The sequence below is a fragment of the Eptatretus burgeri genome, chromosome 9, assembly GCF_056783735.1.
Source record: "Eptatretus burgeri isolate ZD-2024b chromosome 9, Ebu_testis_v1, whole genome shotgun sequence".
Taxonomy (NCBI): domain Eukaryota; kingdom Metazoa; phylum Chordata; class Myxini; order Myxiniformes; family Myxinidae; genus Eptatretus; species Eptatretus burgeri.
In genome coordinates, this window is record NC_140969.1 from 28547498 (window position 1) to 28567369 (window position 19872).

The 19872-nt window shown below is 44.1% G+C and overlaps 2 protein-coding genes across 13 annotated transcripts in view; one reads left to right on the plus strand and one right to left on the minus strand.

Annotated features, from left to right (window-relative positions):
- HSPG2 (heparan sulfate proteoglycan 2) overlaps window positions 1-19588 on the plus strand; it is a 399834-nt gene extending 380246 nt beyond the window's left edge. For 9 of the 11 annotated variants that reach the window (XM_085894498.1, XM_085894505.1, XM_085894506.1 and 6 more), the window contains 10 exons: window positions 1691-1708; window positions 3147-3231; window positions 4222-4366; window positions 4468-4570; window positions 4761-4870; window positions 17474-17582; window positions 17719-17811; window positions 18100-18321; window positions 19013-19257; window positions 19370-19588. In XM_085894498.1, coding sequence (XP_085750624.1) covers window positions 1691-1708; window positions 3147-3231; window positions 4222-4366; window positions 4468-4570; window positions 4761-4870; window positions 17474-17582; window positions 17719-17811; window positions 18100-18321; window positions 19013-19257; window positions 19370-19573 — 1334 coding nt within the window. In that variant the 3' untranslated portion in view covers window positions 19574-19588. The remainder of the gene's footprint in view (window positions 1-1690; window positions 1709-3146; window positions 3232-4221; window positions 4367-4467; window positions 4571-4760; window positions 4871-17473; window positions 17583-17718; window positions 17812-18099; window positions 18322-19012; window positions 19258-19369) is intronic. The other 2 variants (XM_085894501.1, XM_085894509.1) reach the window with 1 other exon arrangement.
- The window catches only part of LDLRAD2 (low density lipoprotein receptor class A domain containing 2), an 814009-nt gene that overhangs the window by 704042 nt on the left and 90095 nt on the right, over window positions 1-19872 (minus strand). The window lies entirely within an intron of this gene.

Here is a 19872-nt window from a genome sequence, read left to right on the forward strand (position 1 = left end):
CAAAATCCACCCCCTTCTCCAAAGATTGCCATGGATACATCAAATTGTCCATTTCATTCAGGTTAAAATTGACAATCTTCATCAAATCTCAGGTCAATCGGATGAAACTTGATTATTTTTCCGATTGATGAATTGATTGAAATGTAATTGATGATTTTAGAAGTTTGACCTTTGACGTTCTGACCTCAAAAATAGTTGGTTTCCAAATTCAGTGATGCACTATGCAATCGGTGCCTAATTTTCAGGTTAATCGAATGAAAATTGACGATTTTTCAGTTGAAAATTGATGATTTTAGAAGTTTGACCTTGAGTTGACCTTTGATCTTTTGATCTCAAAAATAGTTGGTTTCCCAATTCAGTGATGCACTATGCAAATCTTGCTCAAATTTCAACTCAATTGGATGAGAAATGACTTTTAGAAATTTGACTTCAAGATGACCTCAAAAACAATAGGCTTCTCAGTTGGGACTACCTCTACAACTTGTTGAAGTTTCGTGAAGATCGGTTTTAAATTGTGACCTGTAGACAACTGACAGATAAACAGACAGAATAACAAAATCGACTGATAGACGTACTTGAAAAATCTTCGATTTTGCAAGAAACAAACAAACAGGGATGAAAACATAATCTCCTTCCACCTTCGGTGGTGGAGGTAACAACCCACATTTGAAGGACAAATTTACAAACTTGCAGTGAACAAGTACTGTATCCGCAAATACAGCCATGAAACCGAGAACATTGAGCCGATGAAATGAGCATCTTACGAGGAAAGAATTATAGTGATGGATGAACGATGTTCAAAGCAAGGCCGAATGCTTTGTTGAGTGCAGATGCAAGGTGAAAACCTTTTAGTGGGGAGTGTAGGGGATAGAGTGAGGATAGGGGAGCGCAGACATATGGATACAGGCCATTGGATAGAGAGAGTACTGCAGTGGAACACAGTCCAGCAGGAAATTCTAAACAAGTCAATTCATCCAGATGTGAACTACCGAATGATGTTAATTTTACCAAAATCGACTTCACAGGATTGGTGAGTAAAATTGCTTTTCAGCTAATCAGGTTTGTTAGAACCTCGTCTTCGTCTTAACAGGGACATAACAGTATGCTGTATTCCCAGATTATTTTGCATGTCATCCTATAACTTCATCAGAACCTTTATAAGAATAGCAATCTTATATTATCACAAACTCTCCCAAGCCTTTCTGACCAACGTCCGACCAAAGGGAAAATCGACTTCTCAGAAACCTCTTCCATATTTGGTTGAAGTGACGCGTATTGATGGAAAGTTTCAGTGTCGAGAATCACGTGCCATGCACGATCGAATCCAATGTGGAGCGGCGTAAGAGAGGGGGGGATCTCACTATTGATTCAAACTCTGTGCTGAATTGAGAAAACATCACTAGTGGTGCAAAAGGGGTGCAGACACTTTTTGCTGGTCTATGCTTCGTGATTGAATTTTAGTAAGCACATGCTAGCCTGGGATCGGGATTCGAACCTTATCAAAAGGTAGAACCGTCAAATGTCCTTAACTGAAATACAGTGCGTTACAAGCATTTACGTTTTCCTATCTTTACATCTTTGATTTCCTTTACTTGATTTATCTGTGCTTTCATTCTACCTATACTTCAGCTATCTTACTAACATTCAATCCTTTTTCTTTCCTTGTGTCTTCTTTGTTTTCCTTCACCAGCTCTACTGCTGTTTCATGGTGAGATTTCACTTCTACCTTTCCACTCTAATTTGTCATCTGGTACACTGGTCTGATACATGACAACATTAAATCGCATTTTTAAAGTCATGGCAGCGAAAGCTCAGTAGATCATCACAGTGGATGTTCTGTTCGCAATCTAAAAGAAAGACCTGTGGGCGCAACTTGCACAAATCATGTTTAGGGTTTTTCCTTGTATGAGCATCTGAGAAACAAGTGTTTCCTTATATTGTTTGTGTGAAATGTCCAATCCCAGGCAAACAGGCTACAGTTTCAACAAGAAGGGAACTTGGTAGAGCACATACCTCCACCACACAATGACAATGCCTGATCCACGAGAACATATCAGGTCCAATGAATTTTTGAAACATCATGCTATACAGTACTATATCGTTTTGGCCCGATCTCTCAATGGTGAAGAAACACTTTAGAAAATTAATTAATTATCGTATCCAGATCCGGATTCGGATCTTCACCAAAATCGAATCAATTCGTTTTTGCGACACACCCAACCTGTCCACAAAATTTCATCAATATCCGTCCACAACTTTTTGAGATATCCTGTACACAAACAGACAGAAAGGGGTGAAAACATGACCTCCTTCACCTTCGTTGGCCGAGGTAACTATAGTTTATGAGGGTAGTACTCTAATATACTACAGTTGGTAACAGGTCCAACTACAATAGTCTGTGGACAATTACTACAAGAAAGTGAATTACGACTATTTTTGCCTGGGCTGCTGCTGCTGCTGCTGCTGCTTCTACTACTACTACTACTACTACTACTACTACTACTACTACTACTACTACTACTACTACTACTACTACTACTACTACTACGACTACTTTAACGGGCTCACTTATTGCCTCCTCCTTGGGTCGGCCAGAGGATGTTTTAGTTTTTCACTGAAAGCTGGCCATTCCTCATGTTCAACTGAAACTCATATGGAGGGGAATTTGTAATTTGTTCAGGGTTCAAGCGTTAACTCACCTACTCTTCATAAAAGATATCGTAAGGTCTTTAGCGTCCACAAAAAACCAGCGCTGGCAGTGGCAGTCGGTCCTCCAGCTTGATGTCCATCTGAAGGACGGCGCAAGCACTGACGCATCACCATACATGCCAAAGATCATTGAGTTATTTGTGATATTGAATTTAAATTCCATGATGGTGCATACATACATGTGGAAAATAAATAAATTTTACACATATGACTAACTTTTTTAATATGTCCAAGACAAAATGTATTAAATAATTATATTTCTTATTGGTAATGCTGAACCTAAAAAAAAATGAAATATTTCACTCTCATCCTGTAATCTCTGCCTTTTACATGAGATGGATCTGGAGTATCAAACAATGAATTGATAATGCGCATGGACAGATATTATCGGAAAAAAGACTTTTTGATGTTTCGGCACTTTGCTCATCTCACATCAGGGTTGGTGCTCTACAGTGGCGTTCGGGAAGGAGAAGGAGTGGATTTCACTTCCCTTGGCCTTGTGGGAGGGCGACCTGAGTTCAGGTGTGTATGTTGTGAACAATGTGTGTTGAACCGCTATCAAGCTGGAAAAGTAGAAAGAGGCACACACATCTGTTTGGGTCTACATTCAGTCTTTCTTTTCATTTTAACTTTTGTATTTGTTTATTATGATGGCTAACAGAAGGATTGTGATCACACCATTTTAAAGCCTTTATCCCTGAGCAGGGGTCAGCTTTTTGCGAGCTCCAATCATGGTACTCTTTCTTATGGCAATGTTTTTTTATGGCCGGATGCCCTTCCTGATGCCAACCCTTTAGTCACCTTTGACCCTGCAGGGATATTTACCAGTATACTAGTCGCCTACCTTCGCCTACCTTCAGAAGGATGACAGGCTGAGTCAACCCCCTGATGTTAATTCTGTGGCCAGCGGGGCTCGAACTCAGGACCCCGAGGGTCCCAAGCCACCGCCCTAACTACTAAGCCAACACCAGGCTTCCTAAAGAAGGATTGTGATGAAATGAAAATAATAATATAGGCTTCAAACCTTTTGTTTTTCTTTCCTTGGGGGAATCCCCTCTCACACCTCTTCTTGGCCGATGATTTAAGTGACAACATGTTGGGGTGTGTGTGTTTGTGTGTGGTTCAGAAGGTGGATTGGAGCCCTCCCAGGTCTCAAAGTATCCACCTCCGTGTGTGTGTGTGTGTGTGTGTGTGTGTGTGTGTGTGTGTGTGTGTGTGTGTGTGTGTGTGTGTGTGTGTGTGTGTGTGTGTGTGTATATATATATATATGAGTGGCTATATGTGCACGCACATATAGGAGTGTGTACACGTGTGTATGTGTGTGTGCATTTACACATTGTTGTTGCTGGCTGCTATCTCCATGTGTGGGTGGGTTTCGGGAGATGGAACGGAGACCTACCCAGTCTCAAAGTATCCATGTGTGCGTCCATGTGTGCGTGTGCGTCCATGTGTGCATGCCAGTTATTTGTTTATTTTACGAGTGTGCTTTTATACACTTTTGTGTACTGACAGATTTGATGCTGGGTCAGGCATGGGTGTGTTGCGCCACCCTACCCCAATTTCACTGGGGCAGTACCATACGGTAACTATCTGGAGAAATCTCACGCAGGGTAGCCTGCAAGTCAATGGAGAGACACCAGTAACTGGTTCATCACAGGTGAGTTGCTGTGAAGACCCCAACTGTTGAGCATGTAATAGTATGTAAATTGAGAAGCATAATTCAGCTTCATATTCACTTTTGACATGTTTGCTTCTTAGGGGAAGTTCCAAGGCATGGACATGAGTGAAGAGTTTTATGTAGGTGGTGTTCCAGAATATTCCCGAGTGTCTCAACTTACAGGCCTGCACACAGGATTTCAAGGTGATAAAATTGTCGATGCATGGTTTGATGTCCCAATGAAAAAGACACCAACCTCTCCAAATTGTATCCATTCCCTCATGCTCTAATGAGGGTACTGCAGCAGGGAGAAGGAAATCGTTCCAATGAGGCATTGAGATGGCCATTTTGTTTTGCCTTGTTAAATCTATGTGCCTTTCTTTCCAAATTCCAGGATGTATACCAAACCTGGAATTGCAGGGACAGGAGGTTGACATAACTAGCACTGCTTTAAGCATGGTTGGAGTGGAAAACTGCCCTTCATGTGGTGATCAACCTTGTCAGGTGAGACCATAGCCAATTGCATTGATATTATCCTTCTCCTATACAGTCTTCTTTTTTCATTCCTCTCTATTTCATTCCTGAATCACTTGCAAACCAACGCCACATCCCCCATTATCTTCATACAGCACTGTCTTTCTTCATGAGCTTAATCATACTTAGCACCATCCCAATCATGATGTCAGTCTTCATCTATCTGCCCTTGGGATTCTCAATAAAACCTGTTTGGTAAATCTCTTCATGAAGCTACCTTCCTCCATGTCATCTTCATGTCCAGAACCCCCACACTCGCTACGCATCTCCCCACACTTCCTGCAAGTTCCCTTGCTGCTTTCCCTGCTCCGTGTCGCTCCACCCCCTCATATTCTACCCCTTCTCTGCCTCCTCCATGCCCCATCCCTCTTTCTGCTTTCCCAACCCTCCACTCCTCATTGTTACCCCACACCCCACCCCCTCTCCACTTCCTCCATGCCCCACCCCACGTCAAGTTGCTGTCCCATCTCCACACTTCCCCATTCCATCCCCACATTCCCACTCCCTTCCAACAGCACCTCCACCCATGTCCCTAACTGTATGGGCTTTCAACATCTGATGCCTCTGCTCCAATCTGACAGTTCTTTCAATCCAGGTGGCCACTGCTAAACCTGAAATTATCTCCTTAACAGAATCATTCCTCCCACAAGATGTCCCTGTCTCCTGATTCCCCGACATCCTCTCCCCGGCTATTGTCTCCTATGGTTCTTCTGGCCTGGACACCGTTCCAGTGGTGACATTGCAGTTAGTTTGCAACACGAACTCTATTTCTCACTTTCCTTGAACTGCTTTCACTCCTCCAAACACCCAGGGGTATCTTTGGCTGTACTTTCCATTCTGCAAGCACCTCTGGTGTATCATCAGGTCTTTCTCTGGAGTTTGCTTCCCCTCTATCCTTTACCTCACTTCAAATGGCACCACAGCTGACTGCTTGTGAGAAGGTCGAATGCCGAAGTTCTGTGTTTGCTTCCACATCTCACGTACCCAATCTCTCACTCCCTGTATCTAACAGACCCTGTCATACTCAAATGCTCCTGAACACTGTACCTTCCTAGAAACTGAGATGGTGGATACATTTCTTGCAATCCTCTTCTCTGATTCTGCAATACGTCCGATGGCATCAGTGCACGTGTCCTAAAATGCTGCCCTTTCTCCTTCTCTTTCTGCTCTGTTCACCCTATCATTTCCTCTGTCATGCTGACTTCTGTATACTTAGAAGTCAGCTGACATCAATGCAACACACAAGCATGGTGCCAAAACAGATGTTCTTAAGGACAGGCCTTTTAGCTTAATTCCAATTATAATGCGAGTCATGGCATCCATCATTGCAGTTGATTTCAAACGCTTCCCTTTCTCAAGCAACCTGATCTCATACTAACAGTTCGGATTCAGACCAGGCCTCTCCACCCTGGACATGCTACTTCTACTTTCCCAACAATGGATGGATGCCCTCAATATCAGACACGAGATCATGTCTGTCTGTCTGGACATATCTCGAGCATTTGATACAGTCAGGGATCCCACGTTGATATCTCCAAACTCTATTCTCATGGCATCCAAGGCCACCTCCTCTAGTGGATCATTGACTTCCTCCACTCCCATAGTCAGCACATGACTCTTATTGGGATCTCCTCCTCCTCCGTGTCGAGGCTGAAGTGCTCCAAGGCAGTGTCTTGGACACAGTCCAGTTCCTGATCTTCACCAACAATCTTTCTGATCCTGTGAAAAATTCTGCTTACCTTTATTGATGGCTCCACCTCTGGCATACCATCTCTCAGATGATGTGGGCAGCAGCCTCTTCCCTCTCTGCAGACCTTTATAGAATCAAGAGCTGGTCCAAAACTTGTAATATGTCTTTCAACCTTGAAAACTCTCAAATTCTGACTGTCTCTCTGAAAAGGACTGTCTGGCAAACCCTCCTATCTACTTTTTTAGCAATGCTCTTGAGGAAGTTCAGTCATTCAAACTCCTGGGTCTCACTATCAGCCATCATCTTTCTTTTGGCAAACCACATTTCAAAGTTTTCCTCCAAAGCCAGCTGCCGACTGGGCATCCTTCATCATATAAAGTCTTTCCTTGGCACACCTGAACTCCGATCCACATACATGACCTTTGTCCACAGCTTGATAGAGTACTGCTCTCCGTCTGCGCTGGCTCCCATTCCTCGCATCTTGCTCAGCTTGATGCCATGGAAACCAAGGCCTTTAATATTATTGGAATCTCCCACTTTTAAGCTGAGTCTATGGGTGTATCACTTGGCCATCGCAGACAGGTCGGTGGTCTCTCTGTCTTCCACCACCTTCTTTCTGGTCTTGCACCTTCTGCTGTTTTCCAGTTTCTGCAGGGCACACATGGTGCACCATCAACCCCCTTCTGGTGAAACTACCTAAATCCAGGATCACTGCTCACCTCCACTCATTCGTTTCTCTTTTTTTCCCACCCATAGAGCCAACTTCCACATCCTCTTCAATCTCACTCTTCCCTCCATGTCTTCAAGACAGCTGTTCACCACCATCTCCTCTCCTCCTCAATCATATACCATGATCCTTCTTACCCTCGTTAACCCATCTCAGACTGACTTTCTTCCAAATTTCCAGTTTTCCCTCCTGAGAGTTTCCTTCTTTATCCATCTTGTTCTCCCCATGCATCCTCTCCTGCCCCCAATTCCTCTCCACAGCCATTGTTAGTCCTCCTTCCTCTGTCTTCTCCTTCAGCTCTGCTGTTGGTGTTTCTCCCTTCTCTCCTTTTGTCCTGTTGTGTCCTGATTCGTTAAGTGTACTTGTATTAACTCTTTCATGAGCCTCGACGATGTATACAAAAAAAATACATGGACAAGTGCACAGACAATTCAGAGAATGTTTTAATTCTGAGAATATTTCTACAACTGCACAATACACCCTCATGCCTTTCAGTTGAGTTTATCCCTTCATCTCTAGCACCTCACACGGGATGATGATGCTGACCACCTTTGGACTTCCTTCTCCCCTATCCCCTTAGGTCGTTGAGTATGAATGCCCATCAAAACAGGAAGTGGAAGTAAATTAACATGAAGACTTCATGTTTTATCTATATCTATATTAATAAATGTCAATGTGTTTGTGTGTCTCCTCCATAACTCTAAAACGATGAAACCTAGCAGCCTGAAACTTTGCAGGCACGCTAAGGGAACTGCAAGGAAGTGCAAGAGTGAAAATTGGGTGCCTGGGGTAATTAAAACACCCCCTTTGAAGATAATTAAGCACCTTATTTAATTATATCCTTTATCAGGCAATCCTTGGCCACCTTGCTCTCTGGGATCTTAAGGTGTTTGTTTCCTGGGTTACCTCGCTGGTGTCTGAATAGTGTAGTAGATAGTAAAAAAATCGTGCAAATGATAATACAAGCATCAAATTTGGCATTTCTGTTCTGCGGAGCTTTCTGATCAAATCTGCCCGATTGGCCATTTGAAAATCCAAATTTTGAAAAATTTGAAAAAAAAAAAATAAAACTTCAAAAAAATTTGAAGTCACAGGTCAGGTTGAAATTCTTGATGCACAAGTGAACATCCCAGACAGAGAACCAAGGGGGAGATGCAGTCATCATTGATGGCTCGGCACTTATCAATGCCCTACCTCCACGCACTTCAAAGATATTTGATGACTATGCTAAAGAAGACATCATCCCAAAGGTGGAATCCTATGGTGCCAGGTACGAGAGGGTGGACGTAGTGTTTGATGTGTACAAGAAGTCAAGTCTGAAGTCCGAGGCAAGGTCGAAAAGGGGGCAAGGAAACGGAAGAAGAGTGACAGGAACCAGTAAGACCCCAAGTAACTGGAGAAGCTTTGTTCGAGATGACAGCAACAAGACTGAGCTGTTTCACTTCCTTGCGGAAAAGATGTGTGAAGCACAGACGACAAGCACAGTCATTGTCACAAAAGGAGAAGATGCCATGAGCAACACAAGGAAGTCACTGGATGCTGTGTCTCCATGTTGTCATGAAGAAGCTGACACTCGAATATTTGTACATGCCAGGGATGCAACGACGGATGGTAGCAAGACCATTATCATTAAGGCTAATGACACGGACGTACTAGTCATAGCAATATCTGTACTGCCATCCTTACAGGAACTAGGTCTTGAGAACATGTGGATTGCCTTTGGCCAAGGAGCCAAGGTGCGATGGATTCCAATCCATGAGGTAGTTTCTGCAATCGGGCCTGAGAAAGCTTGAGGGATCCCATACTTCCATGCGTTCACTGGATGTGACGTCGTGTCTGCCTTCTGCGGTAAAGGGAAGAAAACTGCATGGCAGACTTGGAACGTCTATGATGATGTTTCTGAAACATTCACCAATCTCAGCCAGCATCCAACATTGATTCGTGATCTTGACTTTTTTGAAGTTTTTTTTTTTTTTATTCTTCAAAATTTGGATTTTCAAATGGCCAATCAGGCAGATTTGATTAGAATCCCCTGGAGAACAAATGTGCCAAATTTGATGCTTGTATCATCATTTGCACGATTCCTCTCAAAAATTGCCGTTATCTGCCCCATGAGAAGCCATCATGTGTTTTTGGCTTGCTGAACCGTGCCTTAAACTTTGAACAGGCCATAATGATTTCTTTTAACGGAAACGTTTTTTTTTTGTTTTTTTTTTTTTCCACTTTCCTCACTCATATTACCGAATGCCTGTTCATCAAAGCTACGAATCGCTGGGTATATTGCAGTGCTTATAAACGCCCGGAGACGGCAGCATTCGTGGTTTTATTTCATTTCTGCGCATGTGATAACGTCGAGAATCTCTTAAACTAAGAAGAATTATAAAATTTAAGCTCCAGAATTGAACTTACTGTACAAGCAGTTCTGATGCTAGAAAAGTCTTCATTTGTCCAATTTGGACATTACTTGGTCATTTCCAGGTGCATACTTTTATTGACAGCAATTGGTAATCGCTTGCCAAGCCAGGTGTTCTGTTGGAGTGCTTGCTTGAGTGCTGAAGCCACTTACCGAGCTGTACAGTCGGTGTGCCGATCAGGATGTCGAGTTGACAGTTACTACAAGGTTGAGCTACGTATACAGCACACACGGATGTTGTACATATGGGTATAGATTTGGATATGTAGGGACTCTTCGTGGGTGTGTGAACATGCCATGCCTGTTACGGGTGACGTGGTGGCAAAGTTTCATCCCGTATATTATGGAGGTTCTTTCAGGTTTTCCTTTGTCCTCGCACCTGTTTCTAAAGCATTTGGTTATCAGATTTGCTTCACAAATGTTATACGTTTCCCTTTGTGAGTTTCAAAGCAAAATATATTTGATGACGCCCGATTTCTGACCTGTTTGCCGTATAAACGTGTTTTATAAATCACCGAGCCAAATGTTTTTTCCACCCATCACACACAGCTGTTTGTAAAGAATAATGTTTGTGAACATCTCCCTGAAACGTCTATATAAATGTAATGTTGTTTTTCGGTGAAAGCTACTCAAGGTTTTTGGGTTGTACACAGTAAGTACTGTAGTTGGTAATCACACTGACTCCAACCTGCCTATTCCCGAAAAATTGCTGATATCAGCCGTGTGTGTGTGTGTGTGTGTGTGTGTGTGTGTGTGTGTGTGTGTGTGTGTGTGTGTGTGTGTGTGTGTGTGTGTGTGTGTGTGTGTGTGTGTCTGTGTGTTTCATCAAGCATAACATATTATCTCTGCTAACTCCCCTACCCCGTTCTGTCTTTGTGCCATCCTTGCTCTACCCCTTCCCAACACAGTGCAGCACCCTCTTTCTCTCTCTCTCTCTCTCTGGACGTATTCGGAAGGTGGTTATGGCTGGATGGTGGTTATCTCCTTACATGTCTGGACGGTAGTTATGTCCGGGCGGGGTGTGTCTCCAGACATGTCCGGATGTTATTTATCTCTGGACGTGTCCAGATGGTATTTATTGCAGGATGAGTCTAGATGGGAGTTTGTCTCCGGACGTGTCTTGGCAGTGTTAATGCCCAGACAGACAGGAGTTTGCTCCAGACATGTCCGAGCGGTGTTTGCCTCCGAACGCGTCTGAGCGGTGTTTGTCTCTGAACATGTCCGGACGGTGTTTGTCGCTGGATGCGTCTCGGCAGTATTTGTCTCCGGACGTGTCCGGGCAGTGTTTATTTCTGGACGTGTCCAGGCGGTGTTTGTCTCCGGACGTGTCCATGCGGTGTTTGTCACCAGACGTGTCCATGCGGTGTTTGTCTCCGGACGTATCTGGGCAGTGTATGTCTCTGGGTGGTATTTATAGTATCACCAGTAGAAAATGGATTTCAGATATTATTTTGTTTCCATCTTCACTGTTATTCCGTATGAACCGTAATTAACGCTCCACCGCACATCTGCCTTCCCTTCATCTCACCTCTCACTGCCTTCCCTTCCCCCACCTCTCCTCACTCTCTCTCCCCTGCTCGCTCCACCACCCCTCCTTGCTCTCCTCCCTCCTCTCTCTTTTCCTCTCCCTCCTCTCTCTTTTCCTCTCCCTCCTCTCTCTTTTCCTCTCCCTCCTCTCTCTTTCTCCCTCTATAATCCTCACCCTCCCCCACCCCTATCTATCTCTCCCCCCACCCCCACAGTGTTCCCATCAGTGAAGCGATGGGTGGTATTTGCTGGTATACAATATACAATGGATCCCTCAATGTGTGCAAATCATCTTAGAAACAAATAAATTTCTTTATTTTCTTAAATTATTTCCTGCAAAACTCCCCAATAATACCCGATCATTGGCGCTATGATAGGACCATCATTGTGTGATGACAACACCTCATTGTGTGACCATCATTGTGTGATGTGTGTAAACAACACCTGCTGCCTACTCGTAGGGTGGAAATTGAAATAGAAGTCCAGAAATGAATTTTCAGTCCCTGTGTTTAAAGTTGCATACAGCGAAACCATCCCAAATGAAGGGAGGGTGCTTTGCACCTCCCTTGATTTGTGATTACGGTATGCACATATCCCTGAAACGTCTATATCAATGCAACGTTGGTTTTCGGTGAAAGCTACTCAACGTTTTTGAGTAGTTGGTAATCATACTGACTCCAGAACAAACTTTTTTCCCGCCTTTCGTACAAACTCCCACACACTCTTCAATCCCACTCTTTCCTCCAGGTCTTCAAAATAGCTGTTCACCACCATCTCTTATCTTCCCCCATCCAAAACCATGATCTTTTCTACCCCCGCTAATCCACCCCAAACCCACCTCCTTTATATTCCCTGCTTTCCTTCCCGAAAGTCCCTGTCATGTCCATCTTGTTTACCCCATGTACCCCACCCCATCCCTCTCCCTTCCACAGATCTCTTCATGTGTCTATTCCCCACTGTTTTCTGCTTCCCTCTCCCATCCCTCTCGTCTCCTGCTCCCCTTGTTATACAGTCCGTGTGTTAGCTCTTAACGAGCTTTGACATTGTATATTAAAAACAGAGTTTAAGCTTGTTTCAATGTATAGCCTTTGAGATATCAGTGTCAACACATTTGGGTGGCCAGACAAACGGACGGACAGACAGACACCAAGGTGAATTTTAAGGTTTTTCGTTAAAAACTCAAGAATGCGACAATGGACGTTGCTGAAATTATGAACGTATTACCTCGACGCACAAAGGATTTACTTGTGAAATTTGCAGCCAATTTCATCCAGTAGAAGCCAAAAAATGAATTTTCAGTCCCTGTGTTGAAGTTGCACACAGAGAAACCATCCCAAATGAAGGGAGGGGCGCTTTGCACCTCCCTTGATTTGTGATTACGGTATGCACATATCCCTGAAATGTCTATATAAATGCAACGTTGTTTTTCAGTGAAAGCTACTCATGGTTTTTGAGTAGTTGGTAATCACATTGACTCCAATCTGTCGATTCCCGAAAAATTGCCGATATCAGCCAAGCACTAGTGTGTGTGTGTGTGTGTGTGTGTGTGTGTGTGTGTGTGTGTGTGTGTGTGTGTGTGTGTGTGTGTGTGTGTGTGTGTGTGTGTGTGTGTGTGTGTGTGTGTGTGTGTGTGTGTGTGTGTGTGTGTGTGTGTGCGCGTGTTTTCGTGTTCATAAAGCATCGCATTTTCTCTCTGCTAATGTCTCTCTCTCTCAAATCCCCCTCTATCTCTGTCTCTGTCTCTGTCTCTCTATGTTTGTCTCCAGGCGGTGGTTATGTGTGAAAGGTGATTTATCTCCTGGTGGAATTTTTCTCCGATGTGTCTGAGCGGTGTTTGTGTCTGGATTTTGTTTATCTCCATACAGTGTTTGTCTCCGGACCTGTCCAGGCCGTGTCTGTTTGTCTCTTGATGTGTCCGTCCGGTGATTGTCTCCGGACATCTCTGTGTTTGTCTCCGGACAGTGTTTGTCTCCATATGCCTGGTGTTGGCTTAATAGCTGGAGTGGTGGGCTTTATCCTAGGATCTTGAGTTCAAATCCCACTGAGCTGTTGAATTAATACCAGGTGATGTTGACTTAGCCTGTCATCCTTCCGAGGTCGGCAAAATGAGTGCCAACATGCTGGTATCCTGCATCGGAGTGGCGACCCGTCCAGGATTGTGTCCAATACCAAAGGAGACTGCGTAGGCAGCACCAACACTCTGCACAGAGTATGGTCCCACTGGATGGATGGTGTTTGTCTCCGGACGTGTCCGGGCGGTGATTGTCTCCATGGGATATTTATAGCATGACTGGTAGAAAATGGATTTCAGACATTATTTTGTTTCCATCTTCACTGTTATTCTATGGAGAATAATTTTTAGCTCACATGGAATGTCATTCCGTGGAGCTTATGGGATGGCACGTCGTCTGTCCGTCTGTCCATCCATCCACAAATACTTTTAACTTCTTCTCTGAAACTACACATACGATTTTGATGAAACTTTACCAGTGTTCATCACCGTGTATGTACCAAAGTTTGTTCATGGCATGATAAAATATTTCGGGCCCGAAGGAGGTCTACGGGAGTTGCCCCCCAAAATAGGTATTTCCTTTCTTCTCAGAAACTACACATGCAATTCTTATGGAACTTCACCACAACCTTCATCACACGTGATGTACCAAAGTTTATTCATGGCATTAAATAATATATCGGGGTCTGAGGGGATCTGCGGAGGGGGTTTATGGGGGGGTTTCCCCCCCCCCCAAAGAGATATTTCCTTTGTTCTCAGAAAAGGCACACTATTCCGATGAAAGTCGACTCCAACCTTCATCACCCATTATGTACCAAAGATTGTTCATGGCATGAAAAAAAACAAATCCATAGGTATTTACTTTCTTCCTCATTATATATTTTGTGGGTCATCCATGCCTACCAGTGGTTCCCTGGTTGTCTTATCCAGCCACTACAGAGTGAGTGCTGATGGGGTATTGACCCAGTGTTTATGAGACAGTATGAATAGTATTTAATGCTCCACAGCATGTCTGCCTTCTCTTCTTTTCACCTCACGCTGTCTTCTTTCCCACCACCCCTCCTCATTCTCCCTCCCTCCTCGCTCCCAACACCCCTCCTTGCTATCCCCTCCCTCCTCTCTTTTCCCTTCCACCTTCTCACTCTCCTCTCTCTCTCTCTCTCTCTCTCTCTCTCTCTCTCTCTCTCTCTCTCTCTCTCTCTCTCTCTCTCTGTCTCTGTCTCTGTCTCTGTCTCTGTCTCTGTCTCTGTCTCTGTCTCTGTCTCTCTATCTCTCTGTCTCTCTCTATCTGTCTATCTCTCTCTATCTGTCTCTCTCTCTCTCTCTCTCTCTCTCTCTCTCTCTCTCTCTCTCTCTCTCTCTCTCTCTCTCTCTCTCTCTCTCTCTCTCTCTCTCTCTCTCCCCAACCCCTCTGCCTCTCTTCCCTCCTCTTTTTCTCCCACCTCCTTCAGTTTTCCCATCAGTGAAGCGACAGGTGATATTTGCGAGTAATATATATATATATATATATATATATATATATATATATATATATATATATATATATATATATATATATATATATATATATATCTGAAGAAAACTTAACTTTCTGTACTTTTGCCTCTGAATAAGTGGAGCTGCTTTCCATTGGTGATTAAATAATTATCCACCCTCTGATACAGCATTGTAATTGGAACTATGTGATGATTCATCAAAATTTCAGGCACCAACATGTAGTCGGGCATTGTGCATAACTCGCAGAGTACCCACCCTACGGGCGATCTTGTTCAAAGTGTGCAACAGTCTTCTGACACATCCCCTTAATTGTGTGATGCACAGACAACAGACTGCTGCCTCGATCGCTCTCGAAAATAAAATTAACCCACATTACAAATCTGAAGTGAAAACATGCATACTGCTTGTGTGCATACATAATACATTGTGGTTATACAGCTCAGGTAATTAAATTGCACCATCCCTCCTACCCCAAACAAATAAGTCAAGATGGGTGAATTTTTTTTTCTTCAAAACTTGATGGAATCAAATGAAACTTGTACATGTACAGCTGGAGGCCGTCCTCATTAATCGCTGAAAGTTTCAACTTCCTCGGTCAAATCCTCTCGGAGGAGTAGATGGTACATACACACTGTACACTTGCTCCATTATGTCATACGAGCAGACACAACCCGTCGCTTCACTGACGGGAACATTGGGGGGGGGGGTAGAGAGAGAGAGAGAGAGAGAGAGAGAGAGAGAGAGAGAGAGAGAGAGAGAGAGAGAGAGAGAGAGAGAGAGAGAGAGAGAGAGAGAGAGAGAGAGAGAGAGAGAGGTTGGAGAGAGGGGGAGGGAAAGACAGGAGGGAGAGAGAGAGGAGGGATGGAGGGTGGGGGGAGAGAGGAAGGAGGGAGGGGAGAGGGATGGGAAGGAGAGTGGTGAGAGAGAAAGGGAGAGAGAGAGGAGAGGGAGAGAGAGAGGTTGGAGAGAGAGGTGAGAGAGGGGAGAGAGGTGAGAGAGAGGTGGGAGGGAAGGGAAAGAGAGGAGGGAGGGGAAAGAGAGGAGGGAGGGAGGGGAGAGAGAGGAGAGAGGAGGGAGGGGAGAGAGAGGAGAGGGGAGAGAGAGGAGAGGTAGCAGGGAGGAGAGAGGGAGGAGGAAGGGGAGGGAGGAGGAAGGGGAGGGAGGAAGAGAGGAGGGAAGGGGGTGAGGAGGGGGGTGCAGCATGGGTGGGGGAAGGGGTGAGTTCGGAAGGGAGGAGAGAGACACCTCACCAAACGTCACTATACACTTCGGAAGGGGGGTGGGAGCAAGGAGGGGGAGGAGGGGAGAAGGGGGAAGTGGGGAGGGGGTAAGCATGAGGGGAAGGGTGCTTGACTTGTGTTTGGTAGTGGGACTTGTGGAGAAGTGGGTGGGGGTACAGGAAAAAAACAAAATGGGATACGTTAAAACAGCATGTTAATACAGCACGCGGATACCACCCAGAGATGTCCATTGAGGGTGGAGAGTGGAGGGGGTTTGGGAGGAGGTGAGCGTGAAGGGAGGGGAAGAGATGGCAGCATGAGAGTAAGGAATTTTTTTAGATACATCTATCTATGCCAAAGTGACGGGTGGTATAATGAGAGGAGAACATAAAAAAGGGGGAAATGTGGTGTAAAATAAAATTACACATTTTCAGCGAGCAAACCACTGACTGACTCATCACACAGGGCACCACATGGCCAAATGCAGGCAGGTGGTCCCTGAACTTTGTTCAAGTCGATCAATATATTCAGTGACAGAACAACGATTGTAGAATCCTCACCAAGTGCCTTAAGCACTCAAGAAGCACTCTAACAAAATGGTTGATCAGGAACAGCTGGTTTGGCAAGTGATTGGCGATCGCCGATCAGTTATATAAACACTATGCATCGGTTGACGCCCAGAATGTCAAGCGAGGTCTGAATTCAGAAATACTGCTGAAGTCAATTAAGAAGTTTAAATATTGAAATTCAGCTGCGATTAAGAGATTCGAGAGGTTATGTAATGTGCGGAAAATAAATAAAGCCACAAATGCTGGTGTCTCCGGGCTTTTATAAGCATTGCAATGTATCCAGTGATTCGTAGGTATGATTATCAGGCAATCGATGATATAAGTAAGGAAAGTGAAAAAAAAAACTTTCTCATTTAGAAACCATTGCAGCCTGTTCCAAGTCAAGGTGTTGTTGAGCAGGCCAAACAACAATGGCACCTTCAGACTCTAGCGAGCTTACAGAGGTCCGACCAAGATGGCGTGTCACCATCTTGGTAATTCTTATTTTGGGTTTCGTGATGAGCACCCCCTAAATTATCTTCAAAAAGGGGTGTTTAAATTAATCCAAACACCCAGTTTTAATTTCTGCATCACCTTGGTATGCATGCAAAGTTTGAGACAACTAGGTTTCATGGTTTTTGAGTTATGGAGGAGATGGAAGGACTGATGGACGGACTGACAGACGGACACACACTGACATTTATTATTATAGATGTACGCTTCAGATGCAATGCAGCTAACATTTATGTGTTAAACATGGAAGTGGTGTTGTCACTTCTGGTTGGGTAAACGAGGAGCTGAGCCCTGTGTGTTACAGGACGGCCTTAATAAACATCAGTTTGTTTGCAATCCTTGTCATCGATCAACCCAAACATCGATCCATGACACATTATGTTCACTTATGGTGCAATTTAACATTAACATGGCTTCTTCATTGCAGAATGGTGGGCGATGTCGTGAAGTTCAAACAACGGACTATGTGTGCGATTGCCTCCCAGGCTTTGCCGGCACCAACTGTGAACTGTCAGAGCAGAGTGCCTGCCACCCTGGTAGCTGACCTCACTTTGTAGCTGAATTTATATAACCTGACAACTACATGCTTATACAAACATCCACAAATGCAAATTGATATCACTGTATATTTGCTGCTGTCGCTTCATGCATCAACTCTTCCTTTCTACCAAGGTGCCTGCTCGGAGCATGCGACTTGCTACAGCCAAGGAGATCATTTTAGTTGTCGTTGTCACCTGGGAAAATTTGGCCACACTTGTGATCATGGTGTGTGCTTGTCTTTCAGAACCTGTGTGCCCTTTTTTTGTGTCATTCAATTCCTGGCCAATGCTTTCTTCTCATGGTCTGCTGATCTTATGTTTCCTCTCAATCGTGTTTATGGTTCTCTGTCTGCCTTTATTACTAACCTAATCCTGTGGTCTTCTCGATCCATGACACATTATGTCATGATCCATGACTCTTTCTAACAGCAAAAGTTATTCCATTATTTTATTTACATCTTTCCATCCTGAGATTTGATTACATTTAAATTTTAATCCCTTTCCTGGACTTCAGGAGAACTCGTGACTCGACCATCATTCGGCAGCAAGTCTTGGCTGGAGCTTCCACCGATCCACCACATCCAGAAGGAACTTGAGCTGGAACTTGAGTTTCAAGCCAAAAGCACACAGCACGGCTTGCTGTTGTATTCCGGAGCTCGGCGTCGCAACAAGGATGATTTTGTGGCTCTTGTTCTAGCAGATGGCTTTGTGGAATTCCGCTATGACCTGGGATCAGGTGTGAACCTTTGTATTTCTCTTGCATGATCAGTATTTTCTTTACAACTTGTCATGTAAACTACATTGGATATATTATCCTGCTTTATATATTTAAAATTGGGGGCAAAATGAGCTGAGAGAGAGGTAGAGACAGATGGAGACTGAGATGGAAGGAGAATGAGAGTGAGATGGAACGGGAGAGAATGAGACTGAGATGGGTGGGGAAAGATGGAGATGGACGAGGAGAGTCTGAAACAGAGAGGGGGGAGGGGGGAGAGAAACGGGCAGGGTGAGACAGAGACCGAAGAATGGGGAGAGAGCGAGATATAGAGACGGAGAGATGAAAAACGACTAGAATGCATGAGGTACAATTTAATTTCCCAATAGTTTCTTTGGAGGTATGAAGCATTGCCTTGTCCATGAACGGCTGTTGAACACACATGTGATATCATGTTGATGTTTTGATTCAAATTTCAATTTGCTCTCCATATAAATGTTAAAGCCGGTCAAAATCCTTTTTCTCCAGTTTGGAGAAATTTTTTATTTTTATAAAAATTTTATAAAATTTTGTTGCAATGTAATATATAACTCCCGTGCTTCATTTTGTGTGCACAATTACAGGAGTCTGGTGAACATATCAGGAAATTGTCGTGAAGAATTGTTACAGACTAACAATCCATATTGAAATGATTGCATGCGGTGTGACTCAGGACTTGCAGTTTTGCGTAGTGTGGATATTGTGCGTCCTGGTGTGTGGCATCGTGTACATGCTTCTCGAGCTGGGCGCAATGGAGCACTACGCATTGATGATGGCCCCACCACGAGAGGCCAGTCTCCAGGCCAAGCTTTGGGGCTCAACCTTCAAGGATCGCTCTTCCTAGGTGGAGTCGCTTCTCCACAGTCTACCTCTCCTGCTGTCAACTCCTCTTACAGCCTGGACGGTTGTATTGGTGAGGTAGGTGGTGCACAAGAGCAAAAAATGAGGACAGGGTTGAGACATGCCACATATCCTTTCTTCCTTTGATTGTGAATATTCGTCTTCATTCCCCTTTTCAATGTGATGTCAGGTTTTGGTGAATGGCAAAATGCTGGACGTGATGTATAGCTACATTGCAAGCAGTGATGTGGTACAGTGTGCTGAGGTTTCTCCATGTGATTGCTCACCCTGCTTCAATGGTGGCTCTTGCCTTGCTCTTGGAGAGTTTGAGTTCCAGTGCCTTTGCCAAGACAATTACTATGGTAAGTTTTATAACTACCTGGTCGAATCGTAGTTGCTCATCAGTAAGGAACACCATTTTTTACTTCTCGTAATCTAACCTTGGTTCGATGCTTGTCTGGATTTAACTCAACTGAATACTACCCTCCTGTAGAGTGGAAGCTGAGGGCAGTACATTTCGCAGCACGTTGTTCGGATGGGAGAACTAAATCCAGTTATCTTTTCTCCCACAATTTATTTTGGTTGCCATTATTACGAGTACATATCTCGCTGTGCATTTTTTTAAAGTAAGCTAAATAATGAATGTGCTTGGCAACAAATTCCCTGCTTGTGGTGAGTTGGATAATGAACAAC